At 46.2% G+C, this 19585-nt stretch overlaps 1 protein-coding gene across 1 annotated transcript in view; it reads right to left on the minus strand.

Moving 5' to 3' along the window:
- DNAH10 (dynein axonemal heavy chain 10) overlaps positions 1-19585 on the minus strand; it is a 1963751-nt gene that overhangs the window by 1258616 nt on the left and 685550 nt on the right. The window contains exons 22-23 of the mRNA XM_086942901.1: positions 16105-16221; positions 15910-16012 (exon numbers count right to left, since the gene is read on the minus strand). Of these exons, the coding sequence (XP_086799027.1) occupies positions 15910-16012; positions 16105-16221 (220 nt within the window). The remainder of the gene's footprint in view (positions 1-15909; positions 16013-16104; positions 16222-19585) is intronic.

The following is a 19585-nucleotide window of genomic DNA, read 5'->3' on the forward strand; positions in this document are numbered from 1 at the left end:
AAAAAGCTCTTCTACTACTTCTTCGTTTAGCACCCAGTCTGGCTGATCTTCAAAGTGCCTGCTGAGAGCATCTGCTTTTACGTTCAACTCGCCTGGAAGGTGCACTGCCACTACTGTGAGGCCTCGAGAGAGAAGCCAATGCCAGATTGCCTGAGCCTCTCGAGAGAGTGGGCGAGATCTTGTGCCTCCTTGTTTGTTCAGATAGAACATGGTGGTTGTATTGTCCGTCTGAACCAGTTGGATTCGATCGCTGGAAAGAAAGCTTTGAGAGCCAGGAATACCGCTCTGAGTTCCAGCATGTTGATGTGGTATGTCTGCTCCTGCGCAGACCACTGGCCTTGAATCTGAAGCGGACCCATGTGTGCTCCTCAGCCTTGCAGGGAGGCATCCGTCACTATAGACTGGGAAGGAACGGGTTGGTGAAACGGTACCCCCACCAGCACATTCTTTCTCCGAGTCCACCATTTGATGGCCTCTTTCGTCGCCTGGGAAAGAGTGATTCGATCTTCCCAGCGCCCTGTCGCTTGGTCCCACTGATCCTCCAGAGCCTGTTGTAGAGGACGCATTCTCAGCATGGCGTTTGGGATGAGGAAAATGCAGGACGCCATGGAACCCAACAGGGATGCTACCTGTCGGGCTGTTGGAAGCCGAGACTCTAGCAGGATCCCACATTTCTGATTCATGGAAAAAAGTCTCTCCTCCGAAGGAAACGCTTTTCCCAAGCTTGTGTCCAGAACGGAGCCTAGGTAGTGGATGGACTGTGTAGGCCGCTGGACTGACTTCTCCAGGTTCACATGGAGGCCTAGCCTGTGTAGCTGGTGCAGGCACAGATGCAGATCGTGCGTTACCTGTACCGGAGATGGACCTTTTAGGAGCCAGTCGTCCAGGTATGGGTAAATGAAGAGACCCTTCTTGTGAAGAAAAGCCGCCACCACTGCCATGCATTTGGTGAAGACTCGTGGTGCGGACTTGAGACCAAAGGGTAACACCATGTACTGGTAGTGTTTGTTCCCTACGACAAACCTCAGGTACTTGCGATGTTGTTGTGCAATTGGGATGTGAAAATACGCATCTTGCAGATCCACCTAACACATCCAATCTCCGGCTTGAAGATGTGGACATATTTGGTGAAGCGCTAACATGCGGAACTTTTCTTTGACAATGACTTTGTTTAATAGTCGTAGGTCGAGTATTGGTCTGAACTTGTCCTCCTGATCTTTTTTGGGGACAAGAAAATATCTGGAGTAAACTCCCTTTCCTCTTAGAGCGAGAGGAACCTCCTCTATCGCCCTTTTTTGCAGTAGGACTTTCACTTCTCGTCGGAGCAAGCTTAGCTGGTGAGGGCAAGAGCTCTTTGGAGGAATGTTCTTCGGAGGCGCACGGAAACGTAGCCTGTATCCATTGCGCAGTATATTCAGCACCCACTGATACTTTGTGATGCTGACCCACACTGCCAGGTGTTGTGAAGCACTTCCTCCCACTGGAGTGGGTAACGGCGCCAGAGGAAGCCTCTGTTCAGGCCATTCCTCCTCTTGTGGTGTTGGAGGACTGTTGGTGACCTCCTCTACCTCTGCTGTGCTTGCCTTCACCGTATCCAGTTCTGTTTTCATTCGGGTCATCTCTTCGTCCGCATGTTCTCCGAAGAGAGCGGAGCCCGAAAAGGGGAGATTAAGAATCCGATGCTGAGCATCCGGCTTCAGACTTGTAAGGCGCAACCAGGCCGATCTTCTGGCACAAACCCCATGGGAATAGGAATGAGCCGAAAGAACCGCACCATCCGCAGCCGTGCTTATCATCTGGTTCGCCACCAGACACCCCTCTGTAACAGTCTCTTCAAAGTCCTGCTGGTCTTCTTTTGGCAGTTTGGTTTTGAATCTTTCCATTGAGTCCCATAAGGCTCTGTCGTATCGACCCAGAAGCGCAGCTGCACTAGCAAACTTGAGAGTGGAAGCAGCTAAGTTGCAAACCTTTCGACCCCAGGAGTCTTGAGTTTTGCTGTCCTTATCTGGTGGGACTGAAGAGGAACCAGCGACAGCATGTGTCTTCCTCGCAGCTGCCACAATCACAGAGTCTGCTGGAGGGTCAGATTTTACAAACACCGGGTCAGAAGATGCCGGTTTGTACTTCTTCTGAATGCGGGCTGGTACCGCTCTGATCGCTGCTGGGGTTAGAAAAACCTCCTTGACAGGATCCATAATCCCCGGGACTAAAGGTAGTAGAGGCCGGGAGATGGCTTTCTTGTGTAAAGTCTCAAAGATGACTGTTGTCGTTACTGGAGGGACAGACATCTCAATGTTCAGTTTCAGTGCTCCTCTTCGTAGTACATCCAGATACGTGCCAATGTCATCCACTGGGGAGGACCTGGACGTAGGACTGTCCGTCAACGTAGGGGAGTAGTCCCTCTTGGACGATCTGGTAGAAGAGGTAGAGGAAGTAGACGGAGTACGTCGACGTCTACGGTGGGCACTGTGTCTCTGCTCCCGCGACCTTTTTGAACGCTCCTTCCGTCTAGGAGAGCGAGACCTGATCCGATCTTCTGTCCGATGTTCCCTTCTAGGAGATCGGGATCTTCTGGGAGATCTGGCTGGTGATCTCACGGGCGATTTGCGTCTAGGAGAGCGAGACCTGATCCGATCCTCCGTCCGAGGTTCCCTTCTAGGAGATCGGGATCTTCTGGGCGATTTAGCTGGTGGTCTCACAGGTGATTTGCGCCTGTCCATCTCCTCCACCAGATCCTGAAGCGAGACCTGTGGTGCGGGCTGGCATATTCCTGCATACACTTGGTAGCCCCCGATTCTCGCCAATGGCTCAAAGATTTGTACCATCTAGGAGACAACCTTATTTGCTCGGCCGAAGGATCTGGCCGCCGCTCAGGAATTTTGAGCACAGGGCTTCTGGACCTTGAAGGTTCAGTTGAGGAGCCAGAGGACCGTAAAGATGAATAACGTGAAGCAGACTCCGTCACCATGACCGCATCTGAATGCCTCGACGTCGAGCGTTCTTCTCTCGCTGTCGAACGTCTTCGAGGAGTCAGAGGGTCAAACAATCTCGACCTCGAATGTTCATGAGAGGGTCTGTAGTCTCTCGACGTCGAGCGGCGATGAGTAGCCATCGACGGAGTCCTCTGTCTCGAGGTCGAACGGCGATGACCGGCCGTCGACGGAGCAGCTTTCTGTCTCGACGTCGAACGACGATGTCCCATCGTCGACGGAGGCTTCTCGCTCGACGTCGAACGACGATGTCCAGTCGTCGACGGAGCTCCCTGCCTCGACGTCGAACGGCGATGGCTAGCCGTCGACTGAGACCTCTGTCTCGACATCGAGTGCCTGTGCGACGACGGCGGAGGAGTATTGGGCACCCTCGACGCCGAGCGCCGACGATGCACTGACGGAGACTGCGTCCTCGACACCGATTGACGATCCACTGTCGACGGCGGAGGGGTCTTGGTCCTCGACGCCGGTCGTTGCCTGGTTGACGACGGCGAGGGGTAATGGATCTCGACGCCGACCGTCGCCCGGTTGACGGCGGCGGAGTTGCCTTCCTCGACGCCGATCGTCGCCCGGTTGACGCCGGCGGAGGGGATTTCGACGACGGAGCTGGATCTTTCGACGTCGTCGACGTACCTGGTCTTCTCTTCGACGGCGAGCCCGCCGTCGACGGTAGTTTTGAAGAGAAAAACTCCACCTGTGGTTCTTTTCTCAGCGCCGAGCCCGACGCTGAAGTTGAAGGGTATGAAGACTTCTTTTTAGAAGATGTATGAACCTTCTTGGAGCCCTTCTTCACTGGTGATCTTCCTCTTGAAGCCCTGTGAGCCAGGCCATAAATGCGAATCCTCTCCCTGTCTTTGAGAGTTCTTCCTGAAAGGTGCTCACAATGAGGACAGGTGTCTGGATCATGATCTTCAGGCAGACACAAGATGCAGACGTCGTGGTTGTCTGATTTTGCCTTCTTGTCGCCAAAAAAAGGGCACTTGTCAAAAAGTGAAGGCATTCTCACAAGAAAATGTTCACCAAACTGACTGAAAAAAACAGTATCTTACTTGACTAGATGTTAAATGTCAAAGTAAGAGTAAAAGTTGACAAATGTGAAGTATTTTTCTGTCAAAAACCGGAAAAATAGTGGAGCTGTGTAACCAGGGTCCTTCTCTGAAGGAGCCGGAAAGAACAACTGACCTAACTGTCACCCCTGGGGCATGATGGGATACAGGGGGTCATGAGTGCATTAAAGGCACGGTGTCAGTTTATTGCTATTAAGCTACAGGTTAGCTTTTCAGAATTTTTAGACTGTGTGTTTGCAATGCAGCCTGGGAGCTTCCTATGCTTCCAGTGACTTATGAAAATTTCTACTGCTTTATGAGCATTAAAACAGTTTCTAAACAATCTTTGGTGCTGTTTCTCATGTTTCTAATGCTTATTATTACATGTATGGTGGAAATTCTTCACAGCATATTTCAGCTCTAATGTGATTTGGCTGCTATTGCATGTTTTTATATATATATGATTTATATATATATATATATATATATATATATATATATATATATATATATATGTATATATATATGTATATATATATATATGTGGGGCACATATAATATAGTGTTTTTCGGGGTCCCGCGCATGGGCGGGAATATTCTAATGCTTATGACTATTGATGAGGATCCCCTGGAAGAGAATAATAACACAAGCATTAGCAAAGCCAGGAGGTCTGCCTTCTATTTTCAGGTTACAACTAGACCTGTTAGCTTTGCAAACGTGACAATTGGAATCATGTATTCATAGAGATATGGAAGATAAAGGCAAATGCAAGCAGAGATAGGGCAGAGAGTGGTTCAGCTAGAAGTAGTGCAAGCAAGAAGAAGTGTGTGCTGGAAGGAATGCAGACAGGAAGAGATGTGGGTAGGGAGAGGAACAATCAGGGGGAGGTGTTGAAAGGTGAAAACAGGGGTATAAACCGGCAGGGAGGAGTGTGAATGAGAGAGGTATGAGCAGGCAAACATACGAGCTGGTACGGAGTGGAATTGTTGAGGCTGGAAAAGTAAGGGCTGGGAAAGATGTAGATTAGGTGCAGGCTGTGAAAGTTGCAGGCATGCAGAAGTGCTAGTAGGTAAAGATACAAGGAAGAAGAGTATGAATGGAGAGGGGAGAATGTTGCAGCCTGTGTGCAGGGTGGTAGATGTATAAGCAAGAAGACCATAGGGCTGTGAGAGGTGCATATAGACTTTTGGTAGGAAGGGTACAGGCAGAGAGAGGTACAAGCAATGTAAACCTTCAATGTTGTGGCTTGTTCACCAAAGATCCACCAGATCACAGTGATGTCATCCCGTCCTACTGAGTGTGAGACGAGAGTCGTTCCTTTTTCTTGCCAGTGTCCGCCAAGTGAGGCATGGCAGATACGGGCTGAGAAAATGTAGAATGGGCCCCAAGCATAGTGAAAAGGCCCCATTTGCATGTTGCTCCCACTTGTTATTTCTTATTGAGAAAATAAACTCCTGCCTTAATTCCATTCATCAGATTAATAATCGAAAGTGTCATTCTCTACAGCCAACACGGTAGAGACAAATTCAAAGAGGAAAGGTTCTGCATCGAGCAAAAATTCCACCAACTCATTACAGAGGGTTTGAATGAGAGGAATATGTTTCACTACCTTAGGGTGCGAGCTTCACTACCTTGGTGCTGTGAAGGATGATCATTTACTCTTCCCTATGGCTGTGAGGGAAAAACATTTTCACTACCTTAGGTCCAAAATGTCCTTGAAAAGGTACCCTTAATGATCTTACCCAGTTCTGCTTGTTCTTAGCCATCAACGTTTTCTAGTTGAGGAGAAGGACAAATTCTGGAACCTCCTGTTCAAAAGGGACGTCAAGATTATAGCGTTATGTCTAAGTTGTGGGTGGACTGGGCCTGGGAGAGTGGTCGTTTCATTCTATGGTTGTGCTTGTAAAACCAACAAAAAAATTATTGAAAATGTAAAAGGTTTTAGTAGAGGACCCCACTGGCACAGGTGAACTCTCTCTTTCTGCGAAGCAACATCCAATGATGCAACTTAATAAGGCTCCCTGTAATGCCAAAATAAGCTGGAAGAGCATGGTGGTGGAGTCAGTTGAGCTAGAAAGGGAACATGTTGCATAACTCTAGTAATGTATTTTTTCCTTGCTCTGTGACTTACAAAGGTTTATGGGTTGACCTCGGGAACCACTGGGAACAGCGACAAGCGTTTTCTGTATTTGCAACAACTGAGCATTGAAAAGGGAACTGAAGATTTGCAGAATCCTAGCCTTTGCCTAAGACATTTAAAACATACAGTTTCTGTAGAAGGAATGGTATCCATAAGAAGTTGACCTACTTTACTACTGCTATCATAAATGTGCTTGTAATACCTGTCTAGGCTACCCAGATACCATCTGTCATGAGTTGTGTTACTTATGCCCATATGGCGTCCGGCAAAGCATCTTCTAAAAAACTGTGGAAGGAAGATTTTCAAATATGTGGCAAAAGACATGAGGTTAAGGGCCGCAAGTGGTGGTATTGTTCAAAAGGAATATTATAATTATACTATTCTGCTCCATTCAAAGATGGCTGCCGTGTTTATAGAAATGGAAATGGCAGCCATCCACTGCTTTAGTGTTTTTGGTGGATACATTTATAAAGGACTCGGACACAATGTGTGCTATGTCTGCTATTCTTAATTGTCCTCGTCTCACAGTGTTCTAGTATCCTGCTTTCCAGGAAGGCTCTCGGCATGTTCCAGAGGAGTTTCACCGGGTCTGAGCATCTGATCAGGGCAGTAACCTTAGTGCCAATATCAGCAATATACTCCTCCTGCAAACACAGCAAGATCATATTAAAGAACATACATGACACATTGTTGGAGAAAATATTGCTGCAGGTTTATTTGCATAATAAAATATCTGCCAGCATGGTGACTTAACTTATGGGTGATCCAAGGGCAGGCAGCAGTGATACCCCTAAGCTGCCCTGCCCACCTGATGAGCCAAATTGTACCGTGGCCCTAACCAATCGGTAATCACCATTTAGGGGGGCTTACCCCATACATCACGCGGACCACCAGTCCATCCATTTTATCACGCCCCTTGGAGGGGCGGAGCATATTCAGGCAAGCTCTCGGTTGCTAAGGTTTACAACCACCCGCAGGACTAACGGGGTGCCGTTGTTCCTCCATGGTCCTGCCGTAAGGACTTCCTGTGGCTATTTGGCATTTGCACCTTTGTGGTGCTCCTGAAGAGGGCACCCCTATGTAACATTCAGCCTCTGGATTGCCCTGTAACTATGGTACTGCAAAGTCAGATATTAGTTCCCCCAGCCACCTCAAGTTCACCCAGACTCTGAATAAAGGAACACAATTTACTTTCAACAGGCCTGGGCAAACAAATGTAATACATTGAGTCGCAGCTTCAGCCAGCTGATATCATTGAGAGTTTCAGGGGCAGAGGGGGTGTACCTTAAGCATGGGCGGAAAATCCGTTCCGCTCGCGGATTTTGCGGATTTTCGGTAAATTCGCAATCCGCGAACTCTCGCGAATTTACCGAAAATCCGCAAATCCGCGAGCGGCGGATTTTTCCAGGGGCAAAAGTTCAAAACTTGCAGCCTGGCCTGTTGTAACTATTTTAGGATGGCGCCGGCAAGCTGCCAGCGCCATCCTAAAATAGTTACTAAGTTAGCTTCAACAGGAAGCTCTAATAGATAAAATAAAGCAGTTGCTCGATTTTATCTATTAGAGCTTCCTGTTGAAGCTAACTTAGTAACTATTTTAGGATGGCGCTAAAATAGTTACAACAGGCCAGGCTGAACTGATCTTTCTCTGACCTTTTATGCAGACAAGAGGCATGTGAACTCGCATGGAAGCCCCGCACGTTTGGCCCCGCGCACACACTCGCGGTTTGCACCGTCTTCCCGCCATTCACCCACTATGATGGACAGCTCATTCAAGGGACCCCTGCGCCCTTCGGGGCGATTGCATAGTAACACACACATGGGCGCTCGAACTAGTTGATGCTCAAATTCAGTGACTCATTCATTAGCCCAAAAACAATCATGAGCGTCTTCGAGGCTGGACAGGTGTGCCTCTTCCCAAATCTACCGTGGAAAGTCAGCTGTGATGCTGGGTAGAGGCCTTTGCATCCTTGACTTTCATGAGCGCAATCCCCGTGCTGTTCCTGTGACCAGGAGCTTCTTTCTCTTCATATTATTGTGTTCGCACGGGTTGCTGCAAGTTCGCACGCGTTTTGTACAATTTCGCAATTTGCGAAATTGTACAAAACCCTCGCGAACTTGCAGAAACCCGTGCAAACATAAAAATAAAAAAAATTCGCGAGAATTCGCGGATTTTGCGGATTGCGAGTTCGCAAATCCGCAAAATCCGCGAACGCGAGATCCGCAAAATTCGCCCATGCTTAGTGTACCTCCAGGCAACAGGCTCCCACTCCAGGAGCATGGAGAAGCAGATGTTAGGGCAGGTTACCATAACTCAAAGGTGTATATGTGGGTTTAATGCATGTGTATCTCTGGGCTTATGGCTGGGTAGAGCAATTCTCACTTAGAGGTATGTCCAGGTTAAAATTTGGTGCTTATGACGGTTCTCATCACAATGCGGTTAATTGTACTTTCCATGGTCAAGCGACATAAGTTAGGTACTTCATCACTTAGAACGTAGCACATTAAGGCAGCAGTGTACACGTTTAGGTGCAAATGGGAGATTTTCATCATTAACGTCAGCAGCTGGTCACATAGTAAGCAGCCTTGGAAGTCTGAGGGACTAACACCATACATAAACCGAACAGGCAAATTCCTGTAAGAAAGTAGGGATTCACAGCAAGTGTACAAGGTTTCCCTTGCTTAAGATCACATATTTCTAAGCTCATAGGATAATTTAACCTGTACACAGCATAGTATGGTAGTCTCCTAGGTTGAACAGGCGATTAAGTATGCCTTGCCAAGACCTTGAAACACTTCACACGAACGGGAGCCTCCATAAGTATAAAATGCTGAAAACACGGACCGGGTACGTTTGGCCCAAACATCCTCTTCACTAAGTTGCGGGCGGCATGTTGTTGCCAGTTGTCTTTGAAGTCAGGCTAGCGCAGTAAGGGAGCTGTATTTGTATTAAGTTACAAGGTTAGCTGCAGGGAGGCAGATGGGACCCAGCGGACACACATAAGGTGGGCTGCGGCAAAATATTAAACTGGGAATCTTGATTCCGACATTAACATTGGTTTAATAATACGCAAGACTCTTTGGCAATGTGGGGTTCCCCATGAATTAAAAGGTGACTAAAAGGAAGCCGAACTAAGCTTTGATTCGGTTGAGGGCAATCAATTGCAGGGAAAACTAAGTGAACTAGGTCTATTGCCGATGCAAGCAACAAGGGTCACATTTGGTTAGCAGGTAGTGTGCATCTGTGATTGGACTGCAGTTAAGCAAGCCTGGTGGGCACAATACATACATTCCCTCAACCGGATTTGATACCATTAATGGGTTCGTCTTAGGGCGTCGCTAATGCCTAGTCAACTCAGGAAAGTATGTGCACCCTGGAACCAAGGGTAGGTTACAGGCTGCTCCAGTTAAGCAAAATAATCCCCGCCCTGTTAGCCTTAGTAGCGAGGCTGTATGTGGAAGTTGTCAGCTGACAAGGGTGCTGCTGTCCCAATGATGGGGAAACAAGGGGTAAAAGCATTAAAAGGCTACGATGTTTAAAGAATACTTGGCATGACAATTACTCAGGAAAATTCAAATTTGGAAGGAGCAGGTAAACTTCCACTGCTGGTGCAGTACATGGTTATGAGTGTGAACCCCCTAAGTTTGGGAATAAGCAAGTACGGGTGTAAAACAAGGGCTTAGTCTTCAGGGCTGAGATGCGTAGGAGCACCAGGTGTTGATATGTGTGCGTACGATTTCTGAGCAAACTAAGTAGATCCTTGCGTAGCACTATGTGCTAACAGGGTGAATTCTGTTAAACTCGGTGCATCCTTGAGTAGTACCTATAAAATCTTGTGCAGGGTTGTGGCCTACCACTCAGGTGGGGACACAAGCATGGCACCACAGCATCCGTCACAAGACTCCCCCTGTCCCTGGCCGATGACCCTCACCAGGGGGTCCATATTTCCACTATGGTTATCAGCTTGAACCCCCAAATGTGGATTTCCAAACTAAGGTGGTAACCAAGGGCTTAGTCAACCCCCACATGGAATTGCACATAAGGGTACACAGTGCACAATGGAGTATACCACCCGGAAGCATGGTCAAGAGGAGAGCAGTAGTTTTATTTCTATGAATCTCTGGCCGATGCTGTACTCTCATATATAACGGAGGTCAGCAGGTAGAGGGTATTGGGCTGGCCACAATTAATAACAGTTAACAATTATACTGATGGCCTTGGAGGAGACCTCCATTACATTGATCACAAATCTTATACCAGGGACAGGGTATAAGGGGTAATGACACATGACTCAGCAACACCTAACAAGAAGGCCCCATTGGCACAAAGGGGACCATAGGGACCATAGGGATTTCTTCCTTAAAAGGTTAAATTAGAGATCTGTTCTCACACTCCCAGAGAGGCCATTGAACATGCCTATGGGGTAAATAAAGCGGTGGTTAAACCAGGGAACAGAGGTTTCCCAAGTGAAGTGGAGGCCATCGAACTTGCCTACGTAAGGGTAAATAAGGCTTGCCCAAGCCCCCAAGCATGAGGGCTTGGTTCAACTCTACTTCAATATCAAATAAAATCGGATGGGCCCGGTGAATAAGGCATGGTTTCTCTGGTGCACACATCGCAAGGTTCCCCCAATCGGACCGGTAAACACCTGCAGAGGTAGATGGTAATTGTCCAGCCAGAAGGACTGGTAAGCATGTCAGAGGTAAATAGAAATTGTCTGTTGAAATTTCTCGCAGGAGGGTTAACAGGGCCAGGCGCAAAATTCAGGGAACAGAGGGGTTTCTGGATTTATCAGACTCATCTCTTGCATGCCAAGACCACAGGATGTTTTGATGTGGATGGGATCCATTTGCCTAGAATGGGCATGGACCTGTTTATGTTGGAGCTGGGTGATGCCCTAGAATCAACAGGGTGTAAGTAAGAATGCCTGCCTTGGTGGGGGGCCCTGGGTACGACATGTGCCACACCCAGAGCTGTGGCAGAGTTACAGGGCGATCCAGAGGCTGAATGATACATAGGGGTACCCTCTTCAGGACCAGAAGAAGGGTGCACATGCCAAATAGCCCCAGGAAGTCCTTACAGCAGGACCATGGGGGAATGACGGCGCCCCTTTGGGCGGTTGTAAACCTAAGCAACCGGGGGCTTGCCTGGATACACTCTGCCCCCTCAAGGGCGTGAGTAAATGGGTGAACTGGTGGTCCACAGGATGTAAAGGTTAATCCCCCAAAATGGTTAGCACCGTTTGGTTATGCAGAGGGGCAATTTGGCTCTTCAGGTGGGCAGGACAGTATAGGGGCTGCCTGCCCTTGGATCGCCCGTAAGTTGACCAACCATGCTGGCATATTTCTTATCCAAAATAAACCTGCAGCAATGTTTTCTCCTACAATCAATGAGTTTTGTGTGTTCTTTATTATGGTATTGCTGTGGTTACGAGTGGGGTGTGTTGCTGATATTGGCACTATGAGGTTACCCGCAGCCCATGCAGGGGACCTTCATAGGAGGACGGTCACCTTAGTGGCACATGAGGGCACAAACCCAACAGGGCTAGTGTTTGGACCCCCCGGGGGTCCGGTGCTACCCACGTCATTTCTGGGGATTTCCGCTTACATCCTGTGGACCACCAGTCCACCCATTTACTCACGCCCTTTGAGGGGGCGGAGCGTTTCCAGGCAAGCGCCTGGTTGCTCTGGTTTACAACCCCCCGAAGTACTAACAGGGCGCCGTCATTCCTCCAGGGTCCAGCCTTAAGGTCTTTCTGGGGTTGTTTGCCATTTACACCCTTCTAGTGCTCCTGAAGAGGTTACCCCTATGTACCATTCAGCCTCTGGATCACCCGTAACTCCACCTGCAACTCAAAATAACAAGTTAACAGCCTTCCTACCCTAGCCCCCCTTCCATCCAACATGCCAGGTAAGCGGTAGGGAGGGAGATGGCGGGATGTCTCGGCACGAAATAAGGAGTTTCACTGCATCTGATGAGGGCAGTAACCTTTTCTTCCCAGACAGCTTTGTTTTACTGACGTTGGGAGTTTGCTTGTTTCTGGCCATATTCTCTCGGAGCCTCGTAGTCCAAAGTTCCCCAGGGTTCACCTTCCTTTTGAGGAACTTTCTGCGTGCATGCTTCAATTAATTTGTTTTGCTTTTGTTTGCTACTGGTGCCAGGTTACTTTTTTAGCTTTTTCTTTCTGTCCTCGGGGTGTTTCATTATCATTACTTCTATTTTGGATATCCTTACAGGAAAGGTTGTTATATTTTAAAGGAGAGCATAAACTTCTGAATATTCTACAGGCTCTGTATTTTCGAGGAGAGTTTCTTCTCGTATGATTTGTTTTACAAAGCAGTTCTTATGTACAACTGTGGCTAGGACGACAATTTCTCTGCTGGAATCTTTTATTTTCATATTTTTATATTTGTGTTCATTGGTGGATCCAATTTCATTGCTTCGTGAAAGTCTCACAATGTGCTTTTTGCCTATACTGCTTGATACAAGCACACACATATATATATATATATATTGACACCAAACTCCCACCAACGCAGGAAACGGAGTCGCACACCAACGGATTGCCAAACAGGTAATTTATTCACTTCACGGGGGAATTTCCTGACACGTTTCGTCCACCATTGGACTTTTTCAAAGGTTACCCCTTACACCATTGCTGCTGCCAAACCACAGGTGATTGCCAAAGTTCCTTTTATTGACCCCCAGTGGTCAAGACCTTCAATGGTCATTACGTGGTTTTCAGGGCATGCTGGATCCTGTAGTTTTTTGGCCGCAGTAGTTTCTCTGCCCTCCATTAGGCGGTGTTGTTTAAAAGTGTCTGTTTGTTCCGCGTTGCTGTTGGCGAACCATTTTCAAGTCCGCTAACAGAGTCATACCGATGCCGGTCATCGGTGGCAACCGCTTTCCCTCTCGTGCGTCACGACCAGGAAGAGGTGGTTCAGGTCGGGAAAGCCTCTGGCGCGCTTGCTGACTGTGCGTCCTCCCGCGGCAGAACCACGCCGCCAAATATTGACACCAAACTCCCACCAACGCAGGAAACGGAGTCGCACACCAACGGATTGCCAAACAGGTAATTTATTCACTTCACGGGGGAATTTCCTGACACGTTTCGTCCACCATTGGACTTTTTCAAAGGTTACCCCTTACACCATTGCTGCTGCCAAACCACAGGTGATTGCCAAAGTTCCTTTTATTGACCCCCAGTGGTCAAGACCTTCAATGGTCATTACGTGGTTTTCAGGGCATGCTGGATCCTGTAGTTTTTTGGCCGCAGTAGTTTCTCTGCCCTCCATTAGGCGGTGTTGTTTAAAAGTGTCTGTTTGTTCCGCGTTGCTGTTGGCGAACCATTTTCAAGTCCGCTAACAGAGTCATACCGATGCCGGTCATCGGTGGCAACCGCTTTCCCTCTCGTGCGTCACGACCAGGAAGAGGTGGTTCAGGTCGGGAAAGCCTCTGGCGCGCTTGCTGACTGTGCGTCCTCCCGCGGCAGAACCACGCCGCCAAATATTGACACCAAACTCCCACCAACGCAGGAAACGGAGTCGCACACCAACGGATTGCCAAACAGGTAATTTATTCACTTCACGGGGGAATTTCCTGACACGTTTCGTCCACCATTGGACTTTTTCAAAGGTTACCCCTTACACCATTGCTGCTGCCAAACCACAGGTGATTGCCAAAGTTCCTTTTATTGACCCCCAGTGGTCAAGACCTTCAATGGTCATTACGTGGTTTTCAGGGCATGCTGGATCCTGTAGTTTTTTGGCCGCAGTAGTTTCTCTGCCCTCCATTAGGCGGTGTTGTTTAAAAGTGTCTGTTTGTTCCGCGTTGCTGTTGGCGAACCATTTTCAAGTCCGCTAACAGAGTCATACCGATGCCGGTCATCGGTGGCAACCGCTTTCCCTCTCGTGCGTCACGACCAGGAAGAGGTGGTTCAGGTCGGGAAAGCCTCTGGCGCGCTTGCTGACTGTGCGTCCTCCCGCGGCAGAACCACGCCGCCAAATATTGACACCAAACTCCCACCAACGCAGGAAACGGAGTCGCACACCAACGGATTGCCAAACAGGTAATTTATTCACTTCACGGGGGAATTTCCTGACACGTTTCGTCCACCATTGGACTTTTTCAAAGGTTACCCCTTACACCATTGCTGCTGCCAAACCACAGGTGATTGCCAAAGTTCCTTTTATTGACCCCCAGTGGTCAAGACCTTCAATGGTCATTACGTGGTTTTCAGGGCATGCTGGATCCTGTAGTTTTTTGGCCGCAGTAGTTTCTCTGCCCTCCATTAGGCGGTGTTGTTTAAAAGTGTCTGTTTGTTCCGCGTTGCTGTTGGCGAACCATTTTCAAGTCCGCTAACAGAGTCATACCGATGCCGGTCATCGGTGGCAACCGCTTTCCCTCTCGTGCGTCACGACCAGGAAGAGGTGGTTCAGGTCGGGAAAGCCTCTGGCGCGCTTGCTGACTGTGCGTCCTCCCGCGGCAGAACCACGCCGCCAAATATTGACACCAAACTCCCACCAACGCAGGAAACGGAGTCGCACACCAACGGATTGCCAAACAGGTAATTTATTCACTTCACGGGGGAATTTCCTGACACGTTTCGTCCACCATTGGACTTTTTCAAAGGTTACCCCTTACACCATTGCTGCTGCCAAACCATAGGTGATTGCCAAAGTTCCTTTTATTGACCCCCAGTGGTCAAGACCTTCAATGGTCATTACGTGGTTTTCAGGGCATGCTGGATCCTGTAGTTTTTTGGCCGCAGTAGTTTCTCTGCCCTCCATTAGGCGGTGTTGTTTAAAAGTGTCTGTTTGTTCCGCGTTGCTGTTGGCGAACCATTTTCAAGTCCGCTAACAGAGTCATACCGATGCCGGTCATCGGTGGCAACCGCTTTCCCTCTCGTGCGTCACGACCAGGAAGAGGTGGTTCAGGTCGGGAAAGCCTCTATATATATATATACACACACATATATATACACACACACACACATATATATACATATATATATATATATATATATATATATATATATATATATATATATATATATATATATATATATATATATATATACATACATACATATGTAGAGATCTCTACTTATGAATCCAAATAATTAATGTTTGCATGTTTGCATAATTTACACATTATTTGTTTTCCAGCTCTCCTACCCTGCGGTACCTTCCCTAATACCCTTCCCCACGTTTGGCCACCCTGTCCCTCTGTGTTATATATACATCCAGAGGCAGGGTGCCAAAAAGTGGTATTCTGGATGGGTGCTGTTCCTGAGGAATAATTTCAGATTGTGACACTATCAGTATGGCTATTACACACAGAGATTAATGTTAAGATTATTCTAGTGGGGTAACTCAATGGGTTCAATACCATGCTGCCAGTTACGTAACTGCGGGTCCTGGTAAATTCTGGATCTTGTCTTCTGAGATCAAATGGTTTTTATTGAAATTAACAAGATGAACTGAAAAAGTACAAGGACGCTGGAAAATGCATTGCTAATGGATTGTTTTCCGTTTCATTCAGAAAAATCAGATTTTGCACATGCAATACAATATCAATGTAAATTAAAGGCTGTTATGGAGTGCAGATACATTAAAGCTATTTTGGCGTTAATAGTTTTAATGTCTCCATTGAGAAAAATGCAACGACTCATTCCAAAACAAAAAATAAATGATAACTTACTAATGAAAATAAAACCATGGGTAACATCTTACCTGCGTCAAGATCCTCTCCAACGGCACCCGGCCCTTCAGTGCGAAATCTTTCTGCAAATTCGACCAGCTCTTTCTTATACTCTCCAATCTCATCTCTGGTAATCTGTTAGAAGCAAAATTAAGAAAATATGTTCATTCTTTTCATTTTACCTCTGAGCTCTTACTTTTAAATCATCTATCTTGAAAGAAATGTACCTGCGTAAAGGTCTTTTTAACACGTCCAAGGCTGTGGTCTACTTCATCAGATTCACGCACAAGAGCTTCCCACTTATCTTTGATTGTAATCACCAGTTCTTTTTCTTCCTCAGGGACCTGGATGACACAATAACAACAGAAATCAATGAGCGCTTTATGTTTCCAGAGAGTGTGAATGGAATAGTAGTAAAGGTATCAATTGTATGGGTAATACATTTTTGTGAAAAATTAGGTTGTTGGTTGAGTGGGGGAAACCCTGCTCAAGTAACAGCTACAATCCCTGTCACTAAAGTCACTAAATTAACATGTGCTTAAACCTCTTGTAGCTTAGCACAAATCCAGTCAGGCTTAACTTAGAGACAATCTGCAAACTATGTATGCAGTATGCAAACAGTAATAAAGTGAAAATACAAGAAAAGTCCCACACCAATTTACAGAAATAGAGTACATTTTAATACATTATTTGGCACCAAAATGACAAAAATCCAATCAGTAGAACCGGAGTTATGACTTTTTAAAAGTGTAAAGTAAAAACTAGCTCCTAAAGGATCCAAGAGCCAACCACAGACTTCTAGTCTTGCAAGACTGGGTCAAAGTTGAATGTTGTGGCAGACTGCAATGGAGCACAGGTTGGATACAAGTAATGGATTGGGCCCAATCCTCACTTACCTTCAGCCTTAGAAGAAATTTTGTGGAAAAATGTTTGAGAAAGTAAAGTTCACCGAGGCAAGACAACAGGCAGTGTCCAAGGAGGAGGCGTCATCATCACGGAGCAGCTGGACAAAGTTGTGGTGAAGATTTCTAAGTTGGGACTTAGTCTCTTTTTTGGAAATCGAGAACCTCAAGTTGAAAGCTGCCCAACCGGCAATGCACCTTGATTGTAAAGACGAGCAGGTAGGTCCCAGTATCCTCACAGTTCTTGGAGCACTTTTTTAGCCAAAAATCTTTTAAGTCCCAAGTTTTGGATTTTGGCTATCTTGGAACCTTTAGAACAAATTCCAATGGTCCATCATTGGAGAGGCACCACTTGGAGGGGTAAGATTCACTCAGTCTGAGTACAGGTACAAGTTCAAGATGGTTCGAGCCTTTTCAGTCCTTGAGACTCTGTTCCGTAGGTCACCCAACTAGCCCTTGGAGTCACTCTGGTAGTCTTAGAATCAAGCAGTGGAACAGGGCGTAAGCAGCTAGGCAGGCCTCTGAGGTTTCAAGGCAGGCTTCAGAGCAGTCCTTCCAAGCGCAGAAAAGCAATCTTCTGAAGTGCACAGCTGGCCACAGCAGTAGGCATTCCTCTGAGAGTTCTCCTGCAGGTCCAGAAAATGAACTGAAAAGAAGTCTGACACAATGGACTAGTGTGAAGTTCTTTGTGTAAAGGCAGAGAATAGCCTATTGAATTGAAAGTGGAGAAGTGCCCAGCTCCGACCTCCATCCTGCTAGTGTTGGCCCATCAAGGGACACCTAATCACTCTATTGTGTGGCTGTCCGGCCGGAATGTGAAAGGACCAACTGACAAACTACACCCATTCATGTGACCCAGGAACGGGCTGCAGGCACCAAATAGAGGAGGAAACTGGCAACTTTCTAAAAGCACTGTTTTCAAAATTGTTACTTAAAATCTGACTTTACCATTAAAGAAGATTTTAAACTATGATTTCTCAGACACCAAAGAACAAGTTACTTATCTTTTGTAATGCGTTATCTGACTGAGACACAATCTAGCCGCAGATTCCTTACTTTAGAAACTTCCCCAGGCACGAGACTGGATCCGGAAAAAAATTCCCATAGCATGTGCCCACATTGGTAGAGGGCATCACGCGAATCCATATCGATGTTGTCCACCAGGAGTGACGTCGAGGAAGTCCATAAAACTCCCTTGCCAACTTCAGTTTCTTCCATTACTATTTTCTGCCCTTAAAACGTCGAGCCACGTATAGAAACTACCTATTAAAACAGTGAGCTAAAATAATAGACACTCTTGTATTAAATAATCACTGGATTCTTCCTTTTAATTATTTATTTGTTTATTTTAATTTGAGGATGTGAATGACCAAAATTAAATCTTTGAGACAAAAGAAGAATCAGTTCGCAAAGTGGGGAGGACAGGAGGGTTGTTAAGGATCTGCAGCTAGATCCAGTCTCTACCAGATAATGTGTTACCAAAGGTAAGTAACTTGTTTATCTGATAGAGGCATCTAGTCACAGATTCCTTACTTTAGAATCAAATGCCAAAGCCATACCATACCCTGAGGAGAGTCTTTGAACCAAGACCTTGAAGAGTCTCTTTCTATAACAAATCCAGTCCAAAACAAGAGAAACACACCAGACATTCATAACAATCTAGGTGAGCAATAACATATAGGAATTACAGGTAAGTAAAGTCACAAGACATTTAAACCATGGGAATAAAATACCCATGTTAGGATGATAAATCTGTGACGCTAACCAACAATATGAGTATAAAACTATTTGCACCCCTAATAGGATCCGAACCATGCATTTTCACCTCACGATAACTGTGGACAGAACCACAGTAAGAAAACGTCATTAAAAAAAAACATTAAATGCACGGGGATTACATTACCCCTGACTATAATACACCGCTAAATGGCCGTAAGAAAAAGAAACATTTGGTCCTATATCCCAACGGGAACTGCATGTTTGAACTTGTGGAACACAAAGCAGCAGGCCATGCTACTGAGCAATACCTTTATGCGTTATAACCTAAGATATCCAATATAAATATACAGTGACATAGGAGCCAAATAATTAAACACCCATTCATCAATAAAAGAAAATTCAAATGAAAAGATACAGAAATAAAGTAAATGAATCCACAGACAATACTGTCATAACAGTATGTAAGTATAATGCGATCATAGCACTTAGGAAAGCAACAGCCATCCAACCCGTCAGAGTAATGCAAGTTGCTTGAGACAGCACTCTTAAGCAATGGTAGTATAGAGCTGAATAAGATATTAAGTATCGAAAAGATACCTTGGTAGCCTAGGAAAAACCAAGGTTAGAACGTGACCTTACTTTTATGAATAGAGACCCATCTACAGATGATCTAGAAAAAAGTCCCCCATACTGAAACCATAAACTTTAAAGGATTCCATAATAAAAGAGTCCGACCGATCTATAAAATAAACATCAATTTTTTATATGTCATCTAGGGACTACACTGGAAAATATAAACTCAAGCACCAAAAACTAGAGACAGGTAAATAATCAAAAGAGTTGCCCCCTATAGGGACCAGTAGAGGAGCAACAATCGTGTATAATAGGAATAAAAGCCTTCTACAAAAGGTAGAAGCTATGAGGCTTCACCTAAAGCACCAATATACATGAACACCTTCATAAACAAGAAACGGTACATCATTAGGGGAAAATATCCTTCAGAAAAGAAGAAAATCTTAAGTAATAATGCACAGCGTTATAACAACCCAAAAGGAGTCAAAAACATCAGGTATCCTTTATAATAGAA

Source organism: Lissotriton vulgaris, chromosome 11 (genome assembly GCF_964263255.1).
Source record: "Lissotriton vulgaris chromosome 11, aLisVul1.2, whole genome shotgun sequence".
In the NCBI taxonomy this organism is placed as follows: domain Eukaryota; kingdom Metazoa; phylum Chordata; class Amphibia; order Caudata; family Salamandridae; genus Lissotriton; species Lissotriton vulgaris.